Raw genomic sequence first — 27,554 nt, 5'->3', positions numbered from 1 at the left:
CATGTGAATATGGCCAGCACATGTTGCTCATATTTTGGCCTTTAGGCTAAAGAATGGTAGAGACAGCCATTGATAAATCCCTGAAAATAAGAATGAAATGAAAATGTGCAAATAGAAAAGAAGGTTTGAGTTGGAAGAAGTTACAAAGTAAAGTAACACAGAAGAAAGGAAGGCCAGAAAAAGGACTGCAGAAGAATTAGGAACATTTTATGAATTAAGTAAGTTCTTGGCTTCAGGACACAGGCAGATGTAACTTATTTGTGCTATTCTGGAACATAAAATTTCTGAGGCTTCATTTTCACACTGTTAAGTCTTTAAAACCTTCCAAAAGATAAAGAAAATATATATTTTCTAATAACCCTCACAAAGCTATGACTCAAATGACAAACTGATAGATTTAAGCTATGAATGAAAATTCATAAAGTTATGGTATGAAAAATATCTTACATCAATTCTGCACATTTTTAAGGCTCTGGATTTAGCAACAAATGATATTAAATTGGATACCAGAGTTTTTTTTTAAACAAGATTAAACTCTTGTATTCTTTTTTTAGACCACATACAAAAATACAAATATAAATATGCAACATTTTTACGCCCCTGCTAAACACACACTTTACACGTATGACATTACATGTAAACTACAGAAGATGCAGTAAGGGTGACAGCAAGAAGGGTGCTTGGCGTGACATCTGGAAAGAGGAAGGAGGAAAAAGAAACCTGGTGGTGGAATGAGGACATACAGGAGAGTATACAGAGGAAGAGGATGGCAGAGACGAAGTGGGATAGTCAGAGAGATGCAGAGAGTAGACAACAGTACAAGGAGATAAGGTGCAAGGTGAAGAGAGAGGTGGCGAAGGCTAAAGAAAAGGCGTATGATGAGTTGTATGACAGGTTGGACACTAAGGCGGAAGAAACGGACCTGTTCCGATTGGCTAAACAGAGGGACCGAGCTGGGAAAGATGTGCAGCAGGTTAGGGTGATAAAGGATAAAGATGGAAACATACTCACAAGTGAGGAAGAGTGTGTTGAACAGATGGAAAGAGTATTTTGAGAGGCTGATGAATGAAGAGAACAAGAGAGAGAGAGAAGAGGTTGGATGATGGAGACAGTGAATCAGGAAGTGCAACGGATTAGCAAAGAGGAAGTAAGGACAGCTTTGAAGAGGATGAAAAATGGAAAGGCCATTGGTCCATATGACATACCTATGGAAGCATGGAGGTGTCTAGGAGAGATGGCAGTGGGGTTTTTAACCAGATTGTTTAATGGAATCTTGGAAAGGAGTGAGAGGATGCCAGAGAAGTGAAGAAGAAGTGTACTGGTGCCGATATTTAAGAATAAGGGGGATGTACAGGACTGTAGTAACTACAGGGGAATAAAATTGATGAGCCACAGCATGAAGTTATGGGAAAAAGTGGTGGAAGCTAGGTTAAGACATGAGGCGATGATTAGTGAGCAGCAGTATGGTTTCATGTCAAGAAAGAGCACCACAGATGCAATGTTTGCTCTGAGGATGTTGATGGAGAAGTTTAAAGAAGGCCAAAATGAGTTGCATTGCATCTTTGTGGACCTGGAGAAAGCATAGGACAAGGTGACTTGAGAGGAGCTGTGGTATTGTATGAGGAAGTCGGGAGTGGCAGAGAAGTACGTAACAGTTGTACAGGATATGTTCGAGGGAAGTGTGACAGTGGTGAGGTCTGCAGTAGGAGTGACGGATGCATTCATTTTGGAGGTGGGATTACATCAAGGATCGGCTCCGAGCCCTTTCTTATTTGCAATGGTGATGAACAGGTTGACAGACGAGATTAGACAGGAGCCCCCATGGACTATGATGTTTGCTGATGACATTGTGATCTGTAGCAATAGTAGGGAGCCGGTTGAGCAAACCCTGGATAGGTGGAGATATGCTCTAGAGAGGAGAGGAATGAAGGTCAGTAGGAACAAGACATAATACATGTGTGTAAATGAGAGGGAGGTCAGTGGAATGGTGAGGATGCAGGGAGTACAGTTGGCGAAGGTGGATGAGTTTAAATACATGGGATCAACAGTACAGAGTAATGGGGATTGTGGAAGAGAGGTAATAAAGAGAGTGGAATGGGTGGAGAAGTGTGTCAGGAATAATTTCTGACAGATGGGTACCAGCAAGAGAGAAAGGGAAGGTCTACAGGACGGTAGTGAGACTAACTATGTTATATGGGTTGGAGACAGTAGCTCTGACCAGAAAGCAGGAGACAGAGCTGGAGGTGGCAGAGTTAAAGATGTTAAAATTTGCATTGGGTGTAACAAGGATGGATAGGATTAGAAATTAGTACATTAGAGGGTCAGCTCAAGTTGGATGGTTGGGAGACAAAGTCAGAGAGGCGAGATTGTGTTGGTTTGGACATATGCAGAGGAGAGAAGCTAAGTATATTGGGAGAAGAATGTTAAGGATAGAGCTGCCAGGGAAGAGGAAAAGAGGAAGGCCTAAGAGAAGGTTTATGGATGTGGCGAGAAAGGACATGCAGGTGATGGGTGTAACAGAACAAGATGCAGAGGACAGAAAGATATGGAAGAAGATGATCCGCTGTGGCAACCTCTAACGGAAGTAGCAGAAAGAAGAAGAAGAAGAAGAAGAAGAAGAGTAGTGTGCTCTTTTCACTGCTGTTTGTATCTCTCGGTTTAATTTAAAGCCATCCAATTAACAACAAACAAAGGGGATCAACAGATAGCATGGCAGCACTAAGCTCGGCTGCCTAACAACTCCAGCCAGATTAATCCACATCTTGGCTTAGTTGCTATCTGTGTGAAGTCTGCAATAATTCACTGGATGTTTCCTTAGGGTATATTCTGGTTTTACTTCCATATCCAAAACACATGTACAGTATGTACAGTATGTACAGTTTTGCTTGAAAGTTTGTGAACCCTTTAGAATTTTCTATATTTCTGCATAAATATGACCTAAAACATAATCAGATTTTCACTTAAGTCCTAAAAGTAGATAAAGAGAAACCAGTTAAACAAATGAGACAAAAATATTATACTTGGTCATTTATTTATTAAGGAAAATGATCGAATATTACATATTTGTGAGTGGCAAAAGTATGTGAACCTCTAGGATTAGCAGTTAATTTGAAGGTGAAATTAGAGTCCGGTGTTTTCAATCAAGCAGAAATATAGAAAATTCTAAAGGATTCACAAACTTTCAAACACAGCTGTAAGTATAACAGGTGACTATTTCTAGGGTTTGGAGTGGAAGTAATTTTATTGTACTTCCACCCCATCCAATAATGGTTCTTGCCTTGCATACAATATTGCTGGGTTGAAGTTTGGCTCCTCATTACCCTATAATTATATTATGTGGGTTCTTAAAAAAAAATCAATGGAAGAGAAAGACAGTAGATGTAAGAATTTCAGTATTTAATAATTCTACTTGGTACAACTCAACAAAAGTGCAGAATGAAGTAATTAAAGGAGCAGCAATAACAATGAACCAATAGTGGTGGTCAAGGTTATTGTAGTCTTTTTATTACCCAGAGCCACAAGGATACAACAGGATTGAAAACAAATTAAACTAATACCTGATCCTATTAAATTATGCATGAAAAAACTCTTAACTGAACTGCACTGAGAAAGTTTATGACTCTGAGCACTAAGTAACATTAGAAAGACACACACAAGATAAATCACTCCCAGTACCAAACATTTTGTGACTACTTTTTCTTACCTCATTAATGTTACCTTTAATTTCCTGCAATCTGCCAGAAAAGAACAGGAATATGGCCCCCTACAAAGGTAGAATACCAAACAGCACAGGCATGATTACTAGTCAGGCCTTTTTTTTATTTTATTTTAAATTAATCAAAATAAACATATGTGGACATGGCCTGGTTTTCCTATTTATTCTAAAAAACACAGATTAAATAAACATTGCAAAAAAGATGGCTAAATATTTTCAGATGTTCTAGTACACATTAATTGTAGCAATATCACTAAAAAGCCTTGGCTCTAACATGGTTTGTATCATAAGACCAGATGAGTAACACACCATTCAGTAATATATTTTCAAGGTTTAACATGTTGTATGACTCCTTATAAAATAAATATTTTTACTATACTTGTATAATAAAAACCTTAGAACCTTTACAACTTAACACTGAATTCTGTTATATGTAACACAGCATACAATGATTCTATAGAAGTACCTTTAAAATGATACCAGCTGTTCCTAGATAAGAATTTTACACATGTTAAGTAAAATAAAATCTCCACCCTTTGCTGGCACTTATTAAACACCACTTGACATGTTCAGGACTTAATAGTGATGGGTTTTATTTTATTGCTTTAGTAACTATGTGTGAGTATCTTCACAAGAACCCCCATTTACAGTATACATTACATTTGAGGTGAACACAATGAGATACGTATTATACAGGCACATGTGCCATTTTTTCATGAGTCAGGAATGCTATTTTATAAAATTCTTAACAAAATAATAAACGCATCGATGAAAAATACATAGATTCATGCAAAAAAAAAAAAAAATAGGTGAAGGTAGATCTGATGTTTTTCCTGTATTAGCTTACTTTGGGATAATGGCTCAAGTAGGGCTTGATTAGATTCTCTGCCTCTAATGTGTCATCCTCCCCTGTCCCTGCAAAAAAAAAAAAAAAAAAACAGTTAAGTCTGGCAGCATATGATGAAATTTCAGAAAATGCACTTGGATCAATCATGTCAGCAGCCAAGCAAGCCTGTCAATTTTACGGATTTGACCTCGGAATAAGTAGGCAGAACCCGATCAAATTCAGAATTTTATACTACCAAGTATAAAAGAAAGAAAGACTGGCCTGGCATATCTCTGAACTTTGACTAACCATCCTTTCACATACAACACACTGTTATGAGCCCAGTGATTCACGCATATCTGGATTAATTAGCATAAATATTGTCATCTTACATGCAATCTCTTTCTCATTGTGCAAAAGTATGGCGATATTTATTGCAGTGTAGAGTGTTGTAATGGGACCTCAGCTAGAGGGTACTTAACCTGTAAGTATTTTGGTGGTGCTTCTCTGCTGCTAAAATCCCTTGGCCAGGGTAAGTTGCCACCAACGAGCCGCCAGAATGTTCCTGGCTTGGATCGGCTTACAAATGTGGGGAAAGTGAGCACAGATACTACTACCACTGACCCCAAATGCAAGGCAGAGGTGGCAGTACGAAAATGCAGACAAGTAGTGCACAAGGCAGATGAGACTGCCTGTAGTCAGATGGAAGGAGTCATGGAAGACGGGGGTGGTGCTGGATGGCAGCTAAGGAAGGAGATAGCAGTTTCGGCTGCAGAATAACCCTTACGGAGCAATATTACTTTTTTTTCCACCCCAAAATCCTCATTGCAGTTAGTTTCATGTATCCCAATTGCAAAACCTCATGAAAAACCTCATGCAAAAATAATTTTACAAGAAATTTCACAAAAAGAAACTGTTTTTGTTCATCTTTAATCACAACTCAGGGCTTTTTATCCTAACTTCATCTACTTGACCATCGTGCTGTATGAGGAGTATGTACACAATATGCTAGGAAAAAATGTTTCCATACCAAGAATGAAGGTGATGTAAGTGTAATAGCAGAGCAGGAGCATGGTGCACAACAAGGAACGCAGGTTTATGGAGCTGGCTCCTTCATGTAGTTGAGACAGACCGTATTCCTGTACAAAAGACAGCACAAGATAATCAACCAAACTACATGACCAACTTAGGCATCTTCTGCCGATATTTTTACTGACTGTCAGAAATACAGCAGTTTTGAGTCAATTGATTGCACCCTCCCATGTAAATATGTATTTGTATGCAGAGTAAATTTTACAATAAAGAAAATAATTACAATTAAAACTACAGTGCTGGAGAGTCCCAACAACTCTTATCAATATTCGCAGCCAGCCAGTCATTATAGCTCTTCTCAAATGAGGATGAAAAGGAACACACTTGGTCAGTCTAAAAGAAAAACTTGCCATGGCAAAAAATAGACAAAATATAATTGGAGATTAACATACAATAGACTATATGCAGTTCATCTTGGACAGAATGAAAGTCACCATATCATTGATTTTAATTATTTGCTCACAAAATTCCAGTTGGTGAATATTGATATAGTACTGCCCTTTTGAGAGTAGTAATGAACAATCAATAAATGTTTTTCTTTCAAAAAAAGACCATGTTTAAAAATGCAGGACTATTGATTAAAGCAGGCAATGCTACTATACCTTACTCCCAGAAAATCCAGCAAACTCTAGAAGCTTTAATATTCGAGGAGGAAAAAGAGACAGGGTCTGAAAGTGACGAAAACAAAATGTAAGAGCAGCATTTAAACAAATTAATAAACTTAGTCAAAATTATTGTGTACACCATAACCAAGAGCCAGAAATTAATTAAATCCTGATTTAAAAACATCCTATTTTAAAATACACAGACGGCAGCCACTTTATTACACTAACATAAGCAAATGGCCCTTCATTCATTCTTGCAACAGTCTGAATTCATTAGGCCATGGACTCAACATTGTGAGGCACAGTAATGCAAGCTCATGTGAGATCCAGTATTAGCACAGTAGCCAGTGATTGCTCTTCTCTCCAAAATAGCCCATTCCATTTCATCAATCTGACTGAGAACTAATGACTGGGAAATCTGCTGCATTAAGATGAATTTACACTACCTGGACACTGTTGCACAACTTTCCTAGCCTTTCTGGTAGAAAAGTATATTTGTATACACAACTGCCTCAGAGAGGTAAATGAATTGTAAACTATCATGGCAGGCTAAGTGTATTATGGTTCTTTTGGGTAGTTATCCCATGGTTTGGTTTCTGTCCTACTACTCCACTCTGTTCTTTACCTAAAAAAAATAAAGACTCTTCCAAAAAAAAAAAAAAAATCTTTTGATGACAATTTTGTGAAGTACTTGCGATTTCTGGTTCGCCTTTTTGTGGTTTCTGTATCAAGAAGCTTAATTTGCACTATAAAACAAACTTCATACTATTGCACTATCAAAACAAGTCTGCATCAATCCTGGCAGAATTAATACATTACTTCAAAAGGCTTTTGCCATATTATTGTCCTTTCATCAGGATATATCTGCAGAAACTGGAAATTTCCAACTAGACAGACATATCTTCCAGTGGCTTGTTTGTGTCTTTAGCCTACTTTCTTAATAAATTACTAATGGTTTTTTATTGCCGACATTAAACGGAAACCCATTGGGTTATACATTCTGATGTTCCTCTTTCAGCACCCCATCTGTATTTGGTTGTTAGCTGATCAACTGCAGCCTGCCTGGTCTTAATCCAATGTCTCCTTTCTTTAAAGGTTAGTTTCTTACTATAGTATCCATATTTATCAGAAATGGCAAATTCTGGATATACATAATACTGCCATGTGTGAAAATTCTACTAGCATAACTGTTCCTGATAAGGTTCATGCTGGAATGTCTAAAACACACTACTACGTCAAATATAAAGCCAAAAGTACACACATGCCCTCACAAACAAAAAAAAAGTACACACACAATCAATTAGTAACTTCCTATCTGCTTTGTGTGCACATCCAGAACAATTCTGTCAATGGGCTGAACAGTCAATTACACTGGAGGGGCAAGCATACTTAATAAACCTGAGCAAAATATTTAACTGATTTATGAATAGAAAATTAATACACTAGATAAAAAATAAATTAACTGAACTGAATACAGCCTAATCGGTTCAATTTCACCAGTTGCAAGTAATTTGTAATCACATCAGGATCACCGCATATTTAAAAAAATAATGGCACCAATCAGCTATCTTTATCTGTTGCTTCTTTGGCACCATCATAATATACATACATGTTCTATTTACAACATATACGATGCATACAGCACATAAACAAATGTATCTCAAATACACACATGCACACACAATTTGCAAGGAACAGTTTACTTTTTTCTCTGCATTTTAGTGCTTTACACAGACTTTTTAATCTACTTATGTAACACTAATAAAGCACTTAAATAAGTACTTTTAATTATGTAATTAGTTTTTCCTTGATTTATGAAAAAACATACCAAATTAAAAGCCCCAATCCCCAATGACACCCCTCCTTGCAAGTGTATGTGACTAGCTCCTTGTTGGAAATTCTGGAACTGAAAAAAATTATGGAGTTCCCTGGAGAAAAAACAAACAAACAAAAAAACATCACATGATTATGAATGACAATGTCTTAATAAGTAAAAACAAATGACAGGAAACCAAGGTCACTGTGTTTTACATTATATTTGAATCCCGGTTATACTAATGCCAAGCAGTTTTCTACAAACATATTAGCTTCAGTCCTGCTTCCTTAGTCTTTAAAAACCTGTACTGGTAAAGTTTCTTAAGTATAATTTTTTTTTTTTTTTTATTGCATGATTTATTAATCATGCAATAATGGTTTGCCACACACCATTAGGTCAATTTAAGTTAATGGCAGAGTTACTTTGTAAAACCTTTGATCTGAAGCTCTAAAACTGTCAACATTTTACTTTATTTTATTGTATTAAGGATTTTGTTATAAAATAAAAAGTACCTAGTAAATAGTAAAACAAGGGAGAAAACAAAGAGCCACAGAATAAACAGAAGCAGGTTATCTTCAAAATCATGCAATATAAGTGTATTTTCAAAAGGCTCGCTCTCAAATAATCACATTCCCTCTGTTTTCCTCTGGTGTCTCTTGCATTACAATTTTAATTTCCTATTTCACTGATCCACCCTCCATACCATTACACTTTAAATAAATGTAATTATGATTAACTCATACTTACTTGTAGATCATGTAACTGTTACGCACTTTAATTCCACCCTTGATAAAGCTCACCATATTTTCATCCTTAAGAAATTTTAAGAACACAGAATTATTAACTTAAAACTACAAGCTGCTATTAATATGCACAGTTTGCTACTCTTACCTGTAGGAAAGTAAGCGCTGCTCTCTGAAGCAAACATTCAGCATAGCAAACTTCAGCATGGAGTTCCTCTGTTATAACAAAAAACATGTATGTATTCGCACTTTAAGCATTTGCTGTAATAAATTACTTTTCTGACAATTCTTAACAGCAAAACACAGAATATTACACATGCTGTAGGTGTTCACTGTGCTGTTCTCAACTGCAAAGTAAGTGGAAGCTTAATAAAGATAAAATTATGTCTTTAGCCTTTACAGAGGAAAATATCTAAACATATATGGAAATTTAGAAGTAGAGTGAGACTAAGACACTTAACTCTGTAGGTTTACTTACATGCAAAAACTCAGTGGGATGGGTGTCTAGTTTGGAGAAATTTGCATACTACAGCATAAGCTCTGTAAAGTCAGTCGCCAGTTATTAGGTATAACTGCTAATTCTCTGAATGGGACCTTGCAACAGAAAGGCCATAGCAACTTAAGACAAAGTTGGTTTCCATTCCATTCTTATCAGCTGAAACAAAATACGAAGGTGTGGCTACAATGGGTAAGGAATCATCAAATCGAGATAAAAATGTCTTCAGTTAACAAATTTCTACTAAGGTATGGAGATGGTAGAGTCAGGGCATGCTCCTAATGAGACGACGGATGGTGTCTTGTGGCATTTCCTCCCAGATCTGTATGAGGGCATCCCTGAGCTGTTGTACAGTCGGAGGAGCAACCTGGTGGCGCCTAATGGACAGAAACATAATGTCCCACAGATGTTCTATTGGGTTTAAGTCAGGGGATCGTGAAGGCCATTCATTTGTTTCAATTCCTTCATCCTCCAGGTACTGCCTGCATACTCTTGCCACAAGAGGCTGGGCATTGTCGTGCATTAGGAGGAAACCAGGACCTACTGCACCAGCGTAGGGTCTGACAATGGGTTCAACGATTTCATCTCGATACCTTATGGCAGTCAGAGCACCATTTCCTACGCAGTAGATGTCTGTGCGTCCCTCCATGGATATGCCTTCCCAGACCATCACTGACCCACCACCAAACCTGTCATGTTGAACGACGTTTCAGGCAGCATATCGTTCTCCTTGTCTTCTCCAGACTCTTTCACGTCTATCACAGCTGCTCAGGGTGAACCTGCTCTCGTCTGTAAAAAGTACAGGGCGCCAGTGGCAGACTTGCCAATTCTGGTGTTCTTGAGCAAATGCCAGTCGAGCTCCACGGTGCTGGGCAGTGAGCACAGGGCCCACTACAGGACGTCGGGCCCTCAGGCCATCTTCATGAAGTCTGTTCCTGATTGTTTGGGTAGAGACATTCACACCAGTGGCCCTCTGGAGGTCATTCTGTAGGGCACGAGCAGTGCTCAGTCTGTTCCGCCTTGCACAAAGGAGCAGGTATCGGTCCTGCTGATGGGTTGAGGACCTTCTACGGCCCTGTCCAGCTCTCCGAGAATATCAGCCAGTCTCCTGAAATCTCCTCCATGTTCTGGAGATTGTGCTGGGAGACACATTAAACCTTCTTGCTGTAGCACGTGTGGATGTGCCATCCTGGAGAAGTTGGACAACCTGTGCAACTTCTGTAGGGTTAAGGAATCGCCTCATACTGCCAGTAGAGATGATTACTCAAGCCAAAAAAGATCAAGAGGGAGAAACTTGAAATGACCTCCACATGTAAAACCAGTCCTGTTTTGAGGGTTTTCTAATTGTTGCCACTTTAGTGCACCTGTCGTTAAGTCCATGAACACCAATACAGCTGAAAGTGATTAACAATGACCTCAGCTGCTTGACCAACCAGAAAATTATCAGACAGGTTTAACTAATTTCATGCCAGGCCCAATAAAAAAAGTGTTCCTTTAATTTTTGTGAGCAGTATATATACTTTTAAGATATATTTTTTTTTTCTTTTCTTTGAATTGTTGCTATTTCATTAGTTTCACTTTTATTTCACAAGTTCTGTAAAAACAATATTTGGAATCTTTGGAGTCCAAATATGCTGAATCTTTTAATTGAGGTAAGTAAGACATGTTTAATGACTTTGTACCATAATTCAGGGTTGCTTTCTCTGTTTGGAATTTTAGCAGAACGATCTACATTATCAGCAGTTAATATTTTTTTTTGCAAAGTAACCAATAAATGCATGTGAGGTAAACCACATTTTTCAAATTCTCTGACTTAAACTTCAAAGCCTCACAATATTTACATACTTCTAACACATCACCTATGTCCATATATTCGATCTCTATTTGCCTTTTTGTTATTTCTCCGAGTAATAATGTTCCTTTTTTTGCTAATGCGATGTTTACTTTCATTGTTTTGACACCGTCTTTTTTTTTCTGCTTTCATATTCTGTATCTTGCTCTCCATGTGTTTCTACTAGTCTTTTGAATTCCAGTTTTCATTACCTCTAACCTGCTCTGCATATGTTTGGCCCCCTTGTTTTTTAACCTCTTTATGACGTTTTACTTGGTTTTCTACTCTGTCTTATTTCTGACCTTTTATTTTCCCCCCCAATGACACCGCGGTGATTATTTTCCCTTTTTCGAGTAGTAATAATTTCCGTTTGTTTGCACTACTGCAATCTTTACTTTTTTTTTTTTTTTACACTTTCTAATTTTCGTACTTTCATATTCTTTAACTTTCTCCACATGTGTATCGCCGTTTTTTTTTTTTTGAGCCTTTCGAATTCCACTGCTTTCATAATCTCTAACCTACATACAGTGTGTGTGTGTGTATACATTATAAACCATATTTAAATGAAGACCATCCTGGACTGGGTGCCACTCCATCACAATACTGTAAAATAATATTTTTTTACATTTATATAGCGCTTTTATCTCTACTCACAGCACTTTTCATAATGGAATGGGGAACCAATTCAACTACCACTAATGTGTAGCATCCATCTGGATGATGGGACTGATGGCAGTCATTTTGTATCAGTACGCTCATCACACATGAGCTATTAGGTGGAGAAGTGGTGACAGAGATCGTCAATTCGATACAGGGAATGATTTGGGGGCCAGAATGACTAGACAATGGTGGGCAATTTAGCCAGGGCTTTGGGATACACCCTGCTCTTTACAAAGGATTATTTTTTATGACCACAGAGAGTCAGGACCTCGGTTTTTCATCTCGTCTGAAGGACAGCTTCAGTTCTACAGCACAGTGTCCTTGTCACTGCACTGAGGCATTGTTATCCACATTCAGACCACAAGGTAAGCACCCCCTGCTGACTTTGCCAACACCTCTTCCAGCGGCAACCCAAGTTTTTCCAAGATGATCTTCCATCCACGTACTAGCTGGGCCCAACCAGGCTTATCATTAGGTGCATGTGGTGTGGCTGTTCATGTCATGCTGATAAAGTACATTCTGAATAAAGTAATATGCAAAAATATACAGCAAAATAAAAAGGACATGTCATTTTCTTACATGAAAACAATACCATCCTAACTGACAATTAAAGCCTATGTTACATTAAATGACCTTTCCAGCAATTTCGAGTGGCAGCCTTTTTTTTAGGGCAGTTGGTGGCACACTTCCACGAATCTGATCGCATAATGTGACTCACTATGATAAAATCAGAAAGGTTGACTATGTCTTTAATTAGAGAGCTGACAACCAATGAAGGCCTATCTGGAAGTGCAATGTATAGAAGGCAGCGATGAAAAAAAGAAACACGGGAGTTTTGAACTTCGCAAAGAGAAGAGAAGCTCATCTGTCTGATGTCTCTTGTTTTATGTACTAAAACAGAATATTAGTGCAGAGACTGGGGCTGAACTCGCTGTACCTGTTAATCTTTCATACAGCACCAGCCTCGCCAGTCAATAAGGGGACTTTGGACCTCACAAACAGAGGACAAGCTCAACTGTCTGATGTCCCATGTTTTACATATCATAACAGAATGGAAAAAGAAATAAAGGACCAGGATTGCTGCTGAACTAGCCACAACTATTATCCCCTTAGACAGTGCTGGTTCCATCAGGTTATACGCTAATGGCTGTCAGAAAGAAAAAAAAGCAAACAAAACTGTGCTAGAAGGCCAGCACACAGCTGATATGTGTGAAATAGGCAATGATTTTCAAAAGTTTAAATTGACATGAACTGGCAACAAGGTCAGCAACCGTGGTGGGGAAATCTGACATGCTCAACAACAAGAAGTCATGTAATGTGACATTAGCTTAAACAAAACACAAACCCTATGCTCAACAGAGGAATGTAGCCTTTCTATCCTTTATTGGTATAAATTAATCTCCAAATGTTTTCCCAAAACCAGTCAAAGAATGGTGCAATGAATGAAAACTAGGAGTGACAAACCTTGAAAAATGGTGTCCTGTTTCTAAACACAAACATGTGTATTCATTGTATGGTAGTAGAAAATTTTCACATATACCACAGTAGTCCTGTTAGACCAGAATGACAACTAGTAACTTGTTTATAGAAAGAAAACCACACACACACACACACACAGACTTACCTTCTGTATATGTTTCTCCCGTGTTTTTGTTCACTAAGCTTGTAATGGACCCAACCATAGAGGACTTCTTTCTGAACCTTGGCACATTTAAAAACAAAAAACAAAATTGCCTAAATATTCAATCATTTGGCTTGTCCATATTTTATCAAAAGGAAGCTAGTATTATATTTAGTTTAAGAGACCACAGCGTACAGTTAAATCATGTGCATATCACAAATACCCCAGCTTCACTCTCACTGTTTCTATTACAATGAAAAGTCTATATAAGAGATGACGAAAATAGCATATTAATTCTAGGCTCTGTTAAACAAAGTTCTCCATTTTACCCTAGGAACTGATTTATCTATGCTTGCTTACATGCTTGTCAAATTGCTTCTCTAGGTGACTCAACTTATCAAATTCAGGAAAAATTAGAGTGGGCAGATGTTTGGTGAAGTACAAGTTATGTGCCTCTTTAACAAAGCCTCCATAGAGGCATAGGGATAAAACATTCAGGTGGAAACAGTAATGGTGTTCAATCATCATCGATATATTTTATAACACCTTTCAGGGTAAGGTCTTGCTAGGGTCGTCCTCAATAGGATCTGTGATCACTTGCTCACCTACCAGCGACCGGAACAGTCTGGTTTTACACTTAAGAAGTCTACCATCGACCACATCCTGGCAGTGAGGGTTCTCATGGAGAGCAAACACGAATATCGGCAGAGTTTCTTTGCAGCCTTTGTTGATTTTCGAAAAACGTTTGACTCAGTTGATCGAGCTGCCCTGTGGGACATCCTGAGGATTCGCGAGATCCCCTCGAGGTTGCTGGATATCATGGCCAGCTTGTACACTGGTACTGTGAGCGCTGTGAAGAGTGGAGGCAGGACCTCTGTGTTTTCCCAGTTGATTCTGGGGTTTGTCAGGGTTGTGTTCTTGCTCCTACTCTGTTCATTACTTGTAAGGACTGGGTGTTGGGCAAGGTCGTGGGGTCGAGCGGCTGTGGGGCATCAGTTAGTGAAGAAAGATTCACAGATCTTGACTTTGCCGACGACAGACAGACAGAGATACTTTATTAATCCTAAGAGGAAATTCATCATCATTGATCTTCGTGGAGTCAATGGAGGCTCTGATTGGGGCGCTCAAGAGACTGAGTGAGGAGTCCGAGTGTCTGGGCTTGCAAGTGTCCTGGATAAAAACCTAAGAGCCAGGCCTTTAATGACCTCTTGGGCACAGCCATCAGCAGTGTGTCTGTCTGCAGAGAGAGTGTTCACCTTGTTGAGAGGTTTCCTTACCTTGGCAGTGACATTCACGTCTCTGGTGACTCTTCCTATGAAGTCAGTAGATGGATTGGGAGAGCATGGGAGGTCATGAGGTTGTCAGAAAGGGGTGTGTGGTGCTCCCGATATCTATGCAAAAGGATGAAGGTCCAAGTCTTTAGAGTTCTGGTGCTTCCGGTCTTGCTATACGGTTGTGAGACATGGACGTTATCCAGTGACCTGCAACGAAGACTGGACTGCTTTGGTACTGTGTCTCTCCGGAAGATCCTTGGGTTCCGTTGGTTTGACTTTGTGTCGAATGAGCGGTTGCTCATGGAGTCCTGAATGAGGCACTTAACCTGCATTGTGAGGTAGCGTCAGTTACAGCACTACGGGCATGCGGCACATTTCCTGTGAGTGATCCGGCTCACAAGATCCTCATTGTTGGGGACTCAAGTGGCTGGACCAGGCCAAGGGTTCGCCCACATAACACCTGGCTATGGCAGATATTGGGTCATTACCGCGTGTCTGCCTTGGGGGTTGCAAACCGGGATCCCGAGTTGTTTCGCCGTGTAGTGGGTTCAGCAATGCACTGTACCAGTGCATGCTCCCCAGCTTGACTTGACCTTTGATAAGTAACACTGTTTCAAAGTTCTATACATTTAATGCATAGGGTAATATTTACAGAAGCACTTTTGCAAATTGTGTGTGCTAAAATTAACTGACTTAGCCAAACAGACCCAGTGGAAATTGCACCTGCAACATTGAGGATTCCAGTGCAGTTCCTCAACCAGCCTACAGTATCGCCCTAGTGCTTCCACTATACATGCAAAAAATAAATAAATAAATAAAAAATACACACAACTTATCTTGCAAAATTATTGATCAAGTCAGTGGCTGGGGAGTTGGGATGACACATGGAAAAAGCATCTCCGATAAAAAGTGCAAGACCCCAAATAGCACTAACACAAGAAAAGTAACTTCAAAGATGTCTCACATACTGCAAATGAGTTAATGATAAAGGACACAAGCCTCTTTTCCAATTAGCTTACTTATGACAATTTAACTTTAAAAACACCTCCATCACCCTCTACTTATGACTAAAACTCTGCCATAGCATCTGCTTTCATGCAGTCGAGAATGATAAACGTTTCAGACATGCTAATTCTTCAGCCAATCACCCCCCTCTCAGCCCACTCTGTTATGTCAGATGAATGCAATTGGTGGTGTGATGTTCTAGATTAAGAGCGGTAAGAATAATCGTATATTGCAAATTATACATCTCCTCAGCAGCAGTGAACAGTGAGATAGAGTCATTTTTGTCTGATGTGAAAATATTGACACTTGATCTCTTCCACAGTTAAGCTGGGCCACCCAAGTTAACACCTCACAAGGAATTCTCAAGTCAGATTATCTCTAACAAGGATAATCTGCCATAGCAACATGACTTGACCTTTAGATGAGAGGAACCCATCATTGGGACAAAAGTTCTAATTACCCCACTTTTAAGATTAACAACAAAATGACACTTTGAAGATAATCAGGACCCTCTGTGAAGACACATTTTATGATAGCTATTCAAAAGAGCATAAAGGAAACCTGTTAGTTAACAGAGAGGTAAACGATGCACTATAATCAAGGAAATTTAAAAGTAAACATGACCTGACCATAAAGACTATGAAAGCATGATGCATATAATTATATACTATTTCAGGTCTGAACACTAATATTTACTATTTTTTCAAAATTTTTTAAGCGACAACTACAGATTTCAATTCAAAGTGAAAAGTTTAAGTTGAATTTTACGGCTATCCACTTTTGACATCTTTTTGTTTTATTGTATTGTTTCTTTCTTATTGCCCATGAATTAGTAACCCTAAATATATCAATGCTAAATAAAATAAGAACTAATGTGCTTAGATTAATCAAATGACTATTCCTAATAGTTTTACTTATTAAAGCTGACAGAATCTAAAATGAATAAATGATCTTTTTTAAAGCAAGATGCAGTACTTTAACTGGCATGAACCACCACTTTAATATGCCGCTACTTTTTAGCTTATGGGTTGTGTTTTTACTTTAATTTTGTTTTTTCTGTAAGTGCTCTCCTGGGATCAGGAGAATAGGAAGCATCATTTAACATTATAGTTGAGAACATACAATTACAAACTGCACAATTAAAACACAGTGCACTGTACTAATGGCATAGCATTTGCTTTCATTCAGCCTTGTAAATGCAAGTTATACACGCCATATTTTGCTTGTTATTGTTGTAAACATAGCAATAAAGAATATTATATTCACTAGACATAACTGCATGTTATATACACAAAGCTCATTCTCCCCAAAATCTTAGTGAAATGGATTGTTGTGACTAATGACTTTTATTTTCACTTAATTCTTCCAGTTTTATAGAGCAGATCACAAATATGTAAAACTGACTTGGCACATGTTTTCAAACAATTAAGTTTTAAAAAAAAAAAAGCGTTTCTCTGCTTTCTGTATAATTCTAATAATGTAACCATGGAAACTAAAAACTATATTTATGCGAGTTTAAAACAAATTAGTACTTCAGCAATTGCTTATACAGTAGATAACGTAAGGCCTGCTCCAAGTAAAACTTGCAAGAGATAGATTACTGCATCCTGTTGCAGTAAGTTTTACTTTCATTTAATTGTCACTAATATAATTGTGAAGATTGTGAAACAGCAACATATGCTTGCATTTATACTGGGCTGCGTGTGCTTTTACAGGCAGCTGTACAAATAAACCATGAGCGTAACACTTCTTTATCACAAACTAGATCCCAGGAAACAGGCAAAGTAATTCAATTTATCTAATAATAGATCCAAAAGTTGGGACAAACGGAACAATCCAAACAGGAACAATGCAAGCTAGTTTTTGTTTATTTCCTTTCCATTATTGAAAGGGAGGATGGGGCATAGGGAAGAACAGGCTGGTGGCACAGGTGTCTTCTAAATCAAATTATCTTAAATTCACGGGAAGGTGGTAATCTGATCACAATTAACCCCAGTGTGCTATGACAATCTAAATATAAATGCTGCTACCAGATAGCAATGCACTGAAATAACTAGAAACAGAGCAGACCACACTAGGAAAGTCCAAAAAGCCAGACTTAATATAATGTCCAATAGAAATATGTATGGACATTTATTCCTACATTAATTTCAGTGATAAATAAGAACTTGCCTATCTGGCAAGCCCCTGAAAGCTGAAGTTATTATAAAGGTTTCTTAATCTTTTATTATTTTTTTTAAAGTAATAATAAATTGTTTATTAAGCAGTGTACCAGTAACAGTTATCTCAGACAGAGCTGTTAGACAAATTATGATTACTGTGATTCAAAACCAATAATCAAAGATTTTAGTACAATAATATCTGAACAAGATACATTCCCAAAACATGTAACCCAGCCACCAAGATCCTGATGATGTCACTAACAATTCTGATCTTGACTCAGGTATATTTTGTAATTTGTAACTGTAGAGAAATGAGAATGTTCAGACGGATGTGGGAAATACAAAACAGAATAAAAAGATGAGGCAATCAGAGGTACAATAAAACTGGGAGAGACATCTAAGAAAGTACAGGAAAAAAGTAGGCTGAAGTGGTATGTTTGTGATGAAGAGGGGCAATGAATATCTGGGCAAAAGGGGGATGGAAACAGAAGTACAAGGGAAAGAAAAACCTAGGAAATCCAAAGTGGAGATGAATGGTTGAAATAAAAAGATTTTTGAAGGTAAAAGTTCAACTGGGGAGGAGTTGCAGGACCAAGCTGTATGGAGAATATCACAGAAGTGGGAAAAGATGAAGAAGTTTAACTTGAGAAAAAATCTATAATTTTGAGTTTTAATAGGCCAAGTTTCATACAAACTAATAAAGAGTGGATTTTATTAGGGATTGACCTTAATTGTTTTTTTGAAAATGTGATTGAAAGGCCCTGTTCTTAATGTTGCCTAAGATCGTCTCCTGGTACACTGTTGTAAAAGCACTGGTTTAGCTAGGAGATACCTAGAGATCATTGTCACAGATAGAAAGTATAGTTTCTACATCAGATACTGAGGCAAGATCAGGAAAGTAGAACAGGTTTTCTTCTGACAGCATCAGTAATCCGTCATGTCATTTTTGATAGCTACAAGGAGGCAAGACTCTTTCTATATTCATTTACTGATTTCTTCAGTTTAATTTGAATTAAAGTGTAAGCATGCTAACAGCAGAAGACAAAACGCAGCGGGTAAGCAGTTTTATGAAAATATTTAAAAATTCTCTTAATTAATCCATGTACATAAAGAGATGCTTAACACTGGCACAAGGGCATTGCCCATAAACTTCACAACACTTGCCCAAAGGCATTTGACAGAGGTTGCTTGTTTACCTTATGAAATGCCTGGTTACTCTCAAGCAAACTAAAATGAAAGGCCGCAAGCTTTGAAGTGTAAATTCTAAATGCACTCTAAATTGTCTCCATGAGTGTGGATGGTTGTCTGCATGATTGTGTCCCGTGATGGGCAAGCACCCAGTACTAACAGAAATAACCTCTGCTCCCAGCAACCTTAAACTAGCTAAGCAAGTTTGTGATTTTAAGATAAAATAATGCTTAAAAAGAGGAAGAATTATTTCCAACCCAACTAAGAAACATATACACACTTGATAATAAAGAACTGTAAGACTTTGGCTGGTCTGTGAAATCCTAATTAATGATGATTCGACTTAATGGACAGAATGTCAAAATACCCATAACTTTGTTGAATCCACCTGTCCATCATCAACAATGCAGGCTGTAGGTGGCAGTGTAATGGTGTAGTTTTTGTTTTCATGGTACAAATTGGATCCTACATAAAAAACAGTACAAATCTTGAATGCCACAGGATTCCTGAAGACTACTACTGACAAGGTGCATCCCTTCATACAACAGTATTTCTAGCTTGTGAATGGGTTTTTCAGTAGGAATAATGCTCCACACCACTAGGTTAGGAAGACCATGGCATAGTCCAGGATCAATACAACTTATTCAGGCTGAAAAAAATATATATTTCTCACCAGTCACCAGAGCCCCATTCAAAAAACAAAGTATCTTTGGGTTTAAAGAGACTTGCTGTTGGAAATCAAGATCCACCATTTAGGAAGATATTTGAGAATCCCTCAGGAAGTTACAGGATAAGAAATCCAGCACTTGGGCATGATGTACTGGAAAGAAGCTACACAACCTCCTGACCACTAGAAAATACAAAATTCCTCTTTGTAAAGAGGGAAACCAAATTTTGTCCTTTCATGACAAACAGCTGGCATGGATATTTTCATGTTAAGAAAACAGGCAGCTATAAGCTGTTGCAAAAACCAGACCCTTTAAAGATTACACTGTATTGGGGCGAGGTTGATACATGGACAAATGGAACAACTATAGTCAATTTTAGTCTGGTGTTTCTATAGCCAAAACAGGGCTGTCTATGACCACAGAAGTGATTGAGATTGTGGCATGGGGAGAGAGAGAGAGAGAGTAGCAAAGCTACCTTAGAGGCCAGTGGTCTTACAAAGTAAAGTAAAGAGGAGTATTGGGATGAAGTGTTCAGAGCACAGTGAAATAGGCCAAGGCTTTGACAGAGAGCGAGAGAGAGAATGAAAATAGACAGGAGGTGATTTTCTGGGGTAAGAGAGATACAATTTATTTTTGTATAGCCCAAAATCATACAAGAAGAGCCACAATGGGCTTTAACAGGCCCTACCTTGTGGGTAATTAGGTAAGACACCTTTTTAAACAGACAGACATTTGGTAAAAGGAGGTCCGGAGGGATACCAAAGTTTTGATTCATCATTATTTACACTTTGTTCTCTCCCTGTATGTCCCTCTTATGTTCAGTTTCATTTAACATACAGCAAATATAACATGTTTAATTACGTCTGGCTGTCTCAAGAGAGTCATCTGTTGCAACTCTGGTCACACAGTATGTAGTTAATAATAATCATTCAAATTATGTTCTTAGAATCAGGATAAGGAACACAAGACTGAAATCCAGCAGAGTTTCTGTGACATTTACTATAGTGAATCGATATAAAATATTTTCAAGCACTGACTGGAGCTTTGGGATAACTTCCAGTTCTGAAATTCACAATCCATATAAGGTTTCTCTCTTGGAGTTTTACATTTTATTTTCTGTCCTTTAATTTTGTAACCTCAACTAACAAATCAGGACAAACAGAACCATAGTGGCTAAGCTTATATGAAGGGAACGGGTATTTCAGTGTAGCAATTTCCTTAATGACCTTTGCTATTTTTTTTTAGTTAAGGTCATCTCTTATATACCGAGTTCACTGTTAAGCAACATATTCTTCACACTTTTAAGCTCTCCATCATAAATCAAACAAAAGTAAAGCAGCAGTAGTTTAGTTCCACTCCTAGGCTCAATTTCATTTCTGCAGTACATGCAACATACCTCTGACACACATCCTGTGCTTCCTTCATGACACTGCCTGCAGTAATGATGTCGGAGTGCTCAAATGTCATCATGGCTTGCATTTCCAAAATGATGGCATAGACAAGGGCATGATACATGCTTTCTTTAATCCTGTAGAAAGAGGAAACATGAAGTCTAGACAGAGGTCCAAAAACAGCGGTTATGATCAGATTATAAGCATTTCGAGACAATGATTTTTGTAAGTACGCCTCTACAAACAAAATGCTCTATTAAATTTTCTTATACATTTTAAGTCCAAACCAGGCCTGAAAACAATTTTTGCAGATTAAAACTACTACCATCCTAGTAGTTCATCTCCTGCACTAAAATATTCAAAAACAGCCATTTTCATACAGAATGATTATAAAGTTAACTGATTAACATTTATATCTATTGTGCCTTGAGTCAGAGACAAACAGTAAGGCAAGTATAGATTTAGAGCTTCTGACGTTGAGCATTCAGTCTTGATTATTGATAATAACTTTTGCAACAAGGTACCATTTCACAAAATGCAGCTTTCAGAAATAAATATTAAGATACCACATAGACTCTGACAGATCTAAAAGTGACTCACTCTAGGTCACGCAGTAAGGATCTACACATGCAACTTTACATTATAGACAGGTAAAAGGGGTATGTCAGGGACATATTTCAAAACTAGCAGGAATTAAACTTAGCCACTTGCAGCCAACATTTGGTAACTTTAAAAGGTGACAACAATTCAATACAATTTAAAAAGATAGCCAATTTAAGTACCAGGTACATAACCACCTTAAGATATCACAGAAAATTAGAAGTGGTATTTCACCCAAACACCCTGTGGCTTCTAGTCTGTATCTTTAAAACACACTGCCAAATTACATTTCTGGTACCCAAGAGATTTGACGACAAATAAAAATGATTCAGTCATCATGCGCCTGCTACAACAATGCACGCTTAGATAAATTACAGCTGATACACTTTAATAAAGTCCAAACGTGCCTGGAACAGAACACACCTCTTCTAACTCAGCTGTATGTTACACCTTGCCTGATGAAGGGGCCTCGAAAGCTTGCATTTGTAATCTGTTTAGTTAGCCAATAAAAGGTGTCATTTCACCCTACTTTCTCCTGTATCAATCTATGACTAACACGGTACAACACTCTTCAGCTGTATTTTGTAAATGACAACAGCATAATGAAAGTCATCTCATTTTAATAAGTGGGGAACTGAGCGTAAAGTTAGAAAAGTTCTCTTTTACACTCCTATCAGCGTATACTTCTTAGGATAACCTGTTGTAATCTGTGAATTTTGCTCTGCACTCTCTGAAAAGTCAATAGGACAGGACTTTGCAGTCCCACCCATATTTACCTCCTTGCAGGCAATCACTGCTGTGGGGTGTAACCTAAGCAAACAGAACTGTATCCTGGTTAGAGCACATGACAAAACTTCATTCCTGATGCTCATTTTCTTTCAGATGCACGAGTCAAGTCTTCAGGTGTTCAATATAACATTACCTTCAGAGTAAAGTAGCTGGACTACTATGTTGGTACTTTCAGTAAAGCACATGGAATTCAAGCAATTCAATTAAGTACATGAAATGGATAGCAATAGTCTGTGCATTCCTTTTATCTTCTCAAAAATGGCTATGTTAAAAAAAGACAGCATGCATAAACAAAGATGTATGAACAAGACACACAATGCAAAAGGGGCATGTGACCAATCACACAGTTAACATTTTATTTGATGTTTTGCACAAAGTTCTCAGAAATCATGTGTTATACACAATGGTTTATTTTGAATATCCTGCCTTAATTACTATTATAGTCCAGCCCCATAATGAAAAGATGACACTCGGTGGGTGAAAACCCTTGCAACACTGTGCATTAAAAGGAAAAAAAGGAAAGATTTCTTTTAAATTATGGAAAAGGTCATCAGACTTTTGATGTTTGATTTGATACACTATGCTAATCCCCAAGGGGAAATTATCTTTTGGCATAACCTTTGGGGATCAGATGAATGATATCAACTGTTTAGTTGCAATAAGCACTGGCATAAAAATTTTGTTTTGGTTTCATTTACCAAAATCAGTACAATTAACTCTATGTTTATTTATATATATTAATAAAAATAAAAAAATGAAATTCAACTCATAAAAATTATATGCAAAAATGAAAATTCTTATAAAGCAAATATGAAAAATTGAAAATGGCTTATTTTATGAATTCGGCAGGAATAGTGGGAACCACTGTCTACAAGCCACCAAGTCATAGTGTATGTGAAGAAGCAACCTCTTAACTCACTCTGGCATTTAGTCTCTGTACAGTGCGTTTTCTTTCTCACCACAAAAGGTACAGGATTAGAATTTTATAATGTTAAAAAAGTGCCATCCGTTTATCAGTAAAGCTGAACAGATTTAATCTGATGTTATGTATTCTATTTAGTATCCTGCGTTTCTTTCATATACTCATGTTAGCTGCTTTATTTAACTGCTAAGCAATAATATGCAGTAAGAAAGTGGGTGTATAAAATATAACATCTGAAGTACAATGAATACATAAAAATAACTTTTTTCTTCAATAGGCACTGCACTATATTATCCAATTTTAGTTCATTTAACCTCTCATCAGAATAAACACACTACATAACCATTGGTGTTCTAGTCAAAAATGGTTAAGGTATCAGCTATCTTGTACTTGTACAGTTAAATAAAGATTTTATAGTCCTCTTTTGTTATCAAGAAAGACGTTCATTTTAAATCTTCTGTTAAGAGAGACCTAGAAAATTGCCTCTTAATTTGACACAAATCAAAGTATTGAATAGACAATTGCTTGAAGCAAAGAAAGATACAAGCCATGCAACAAAAGCTCACCTTGGAAACAGCTTTGCTAAGCTTTCATCAAACTGGTTGTTAAGAAAGAGATCCAGAGCTTCCATGCATTCTTGAATGCTGGACTGAAGATTTGGGGTAATAATGCTGCAAAATAAACAGAAAATGTCACGTTTTTTTTTTTTAAAAAAGCCTTTTCTTATACTTTGCATATAAATTATAGAGTCTAGCTAAATAGAAACTTCACATTTAACTGAGAAATCACTAGCCTACAGATTTTCAATTCAAATTGCTTTTTACAACATACTTCTTAACAGCACTGTATTGGCCTTGAGTAACACTTTTTAAGCATTAGCATCTAACATTTTTGTATTTCCATGTTTTTCAAATTACATTCTTTACCTTACAAATGCTGACATCATGGACAACCGCTTGGGGAGGAAAAAAAACAAAAAAAGGTGACAGCATGGGTGATTACACAAACGCATGTTAAAGATTAAACAAATGACTGAATAGGTTTTGATTGGTCTTGCACTACCCATGAGCAAATACTATGAAAGATAAACAGCTTTTATGGTACAGCTTCTTAGAATAGGGGACAGTCAAAATTTTTCCTCTTATGGTATTAATAAGAAGTCTGATGTGCACTACAAATACAGACAGCATTGTGCAATATGTAGCATAAATTATAACTACTTACAACTATTACATGAAAGAACTGTACTCACTTTAAACTTGACTAGTAACAAGCTGAATAAAAAACACTGGAGAAAATATCTTAAATAGTCCAGAGCAACAGAAAAGACAATGAGTTGAACAGAGTTATGTATGCGTTTCTAGGTTTTCTGTGGATATGCTTATCTCCAGAGATTTGAAGGTTGGATTAACTGGGGACTCTATAATGGCCCAAGTGTCTGCTTTGGACTGACAGCGTGTCCAGGGAGGATTTCAGCCTTTGTATCAATTGCAACCGGCTCATTCCAATTTTAATGCTATAATGGAAAATTGAGTTTCAAAAAATGAATTAAGTATAACATAGTGTATATTGCAGTGGATCCCAAGTTCAGTCTTACTTAAAGGGCCCTGTGGCTGTGAGTTTGTGTTCAAACCAATTCCACAATCAGTCCATCATTGTTACCTTCAATAGATCTCACTGTTTAGTGAGCTATTCTTTATTATTTCCTTATTCTAAGAAATTCAGTAATCAGGGTGCAATTAGGGATGGGCTACATAATAAGCACAAACAGATTTTATTTTTTCTCCAGCCTTCTGGAGTTTTTTTTTTGTCCACCCTGGCCATCGGACCTTAATCTTATTCTATGTTAATTAATGTTGACTTATTTTATTTTCTTACTGTGTCTTTTATTCTTCTATTCTTTAATATGTAAAGCACTTTGAGCTACATTTTGTTGTATGAAAATGTGCTATATAAATAAATGTTGTTGTAAAAAAAATCAGAGTACCATTACAGTCTGCATTTTTAAAAGTCCACATTGCAATGCCGAGCTGACGTTTTCAGAAGTATATGGCTCTGGACAGCGTTTTGAAAAGTCTCAGTTTTCAAGTGTTTCAGAAAAGGTAAAAACGAAGACTAAGGTTTGTTTTTTTTAAAAGAAAACATGGTTGTGTGGATGTAGTTTAAGTATGGATTGCCCTTTTATCTATCAGAGAGGAGAGTGTGCATATGTCTCTGAATGGTGTAAGCATTTCCTTGAACATCCTAACTTACAATTAAGAGAAGAGATGTTCAAATTGGCGCCTGGAGAATCGGAATACTTCAATATAGTATCTACTTTGAAGTGTGGTACATATATATATATACATATATATATATATACATATATATATATATATATATATATACATATATATACATATACATATATATATATATATATATATACATATATATATATATATATATATATATATATATATATATATATATATATATACCTGGACAGATTCACTGTTATTAACTATATGAATACTGTATGTTTGTTTCCCAACATAGCTTTTAGGTAAACAAGAAACAGAATACCGGTAATCTAATATAGTAAATGATTTTTTTGAAGGCTTCTGGTCTAATTTGACTTGATATGTATTCACTTGCAGCTAATCATCCCATGTAGAAGGTACCCCTGTATAAGTAAAGACCTATCAAAGGAGCAGGGAAAAAAAACACTCTACTAGTATTTTCAGGTATCACACAAAGATAATACAATATCCATATCCACTAGGAAATTTCCAGATGCTGTGGTAATTAAGACTTTTAGGTACCCAATAGCATCAGTTTCTGCTCAAATATGAGTTAACGTCTTCTTCAATGTAGAACCATAGACAGTTACCTCAGTAACATTTTGGTAAAATAATGTGTTCGGTGGAATGGCTTTTTAAAGGTATTCTGTTTATTTTAGATGAAGCTCTTTGCTCTTATCAAAACTGTTCTGTGAATGTGATTTTTTTTTTTCAGATAAACAAGTTTTGAAATATTTATAAATAAATCCTTGCGATTGCCTAAAATGTTTAAAGTGATCATCTTTTATATTCTTTTAAATGCATCTGCCACCAATAATTTTGCAAATGCCCTCCCTTACACGACTACCTAAAGCAGGGGATCTCAAATTCGGTCCTGGGGACCCCCTGTGGCTGCAGGTTTTTGTTCCAACCAGATTCATAATCAGTGACAACACCTGATAACAATGATCTTATTTAATTAGGTATTTTTTTCTCTTATTCTACATTCAGAAATGCACAGCAGCACAATTTTTACATTTATAAAGACATTTAAAAAATGTTTCTGTGTTTGCTATAGATTTAAATGCTTAACTCTCTTTTGTTGATTTCATTATATTTTGCCCTCTCTATGTAGTTTTCCCCCTTCATTGTATCTTATTAATGACAAAAACAAGCAGACACCTAGGCAAACAACACTGAATAATCAAAGGCTGCAACTACTTTAGCGTAAGACCCACTAATTAGTAAATAATGGATTAAACAATTAGAACACCTGAAAAAGTAGGATGAAAATCACGATTAAAATACTGTTAAAAAGAAAAAAAAATACATTATTCCCATATAAGTGCTTGGTACATTTTTTTTTTTGTTTTAAACCAAATTTAGTTTTCTAATTTCTATATTATTCCCAAAACAAAGAACTTGGGAAATAACGGTCCACTTAATTATCCCATAAAAACAGAAGCTGGTTGGAACAAAAACCTGCAGCCACAGGGGGTCCCCCAGGACCGAGTTTGGGAATCACTGACCTAAAAGGAATTTCTGCAGTTTTTCCAAGCAATAGTTATTGCATTAAAAATGAACTAATACTCACTTTCTGAATAACCTCCAATCATAATAATGGATGGCTGTTCAACTATATTATCAGAAATTTAATTGTATATGGCAGGATGCAATCATCTGGTACAGAAAGGTGGTAGAAATGCGTTTAGAGAGTGACATGTTGCATGTGACGTTCTAGAGAATCCATTCATCTTCTGAACTTCCTTATTCAGAAACAAAGCAACCCAGACTCTCACAGGGCACATCATAAGTCTGTGATGCATTACTAAATACTGCACCATTACACTGTCCACGTTAAAGAACTAATCATTCAAATATGTTCATTA

At 37.0% G+C, this 27,554-nt stretch overlaps 1 protein-coding gene across 1 annotated transcript in view; it reads right to left on the bottom strand.

Annotated features, from left to right (window-relative positions):
• Nucleotides 1–27,554, bottom strand: part of zgc:158403 (tetratricopeptide repeat protein 39A) — a 46,677-nt gene that overhangs the window by 10,395 nt on the left and 8,728 nt on the right. Inside the window, exons 2-11 of the mRNA XM_039772643.1 lie at nucleotides 23,971–24,075; nucleotides 21,099–21,230; nucleotides 13,409–13,485; nucleotides 8,946–9,013; nucleotides 8,802–8,866; nucleotides 8,067–8,166; nucleotides 6,236–6,301; nucleotides 5,572–5,680; nucleotides 4,563–4,630; nucleotides 3,704–3,763 (exon numbers count right to left, since the gene is read on the bottom strand). Of these exons, the coding sequence (XP_039628577.1) occupies nucleotides 3,704–3,763; nucleotides 4,563–4,630; nucleotides 5,572–5,680; nucleotides 6,236–6,301; nucleotides 8,067–8,166; nucleotides 8,802–8,866; nucleotides 8,946–9,013; nucleotides 13,409–13,485; nucleotides 21,099–21,230; nucleotides 23,971–24,075 (850 nt within the window). The remainder of the gene's footprint in view (nucleotides 1–3,703; nucleotides 3,764–4,562; nucleotides 4,631–5,571; nucleotides 5,681–6,235; nucleotides 6,302–8,066; nucleotides 8,167–8,801; nucleotides 8,867–8,945; nucleotides 9,014–13,408; nucleotides 13,486–21,098; nucleotides 21,231–23,970; nucleotides 24,076–27,554) is intronic.

The sequence above is a fragment of the Polypterus senegalus genome, chromosome 12 (assembly GCF_016835505.1).
Source record: "Polypterus senegalus isolate Bchr_013 chromosome 12, ASM1683550v1, whole genome shotgun sequence".
NCBI classification, from domain to species: domain Eukaryota; kingdom Metazoa; phylum Chordata; class Cladistia; order Polypteriformes; family Polypteridae; genus Polypterus; species Polypterus senegalus.
Note: the sequence above shows the minus strand (reverse complement) of the source record. Positions and strands in the feature narration are given on the sequence as shown.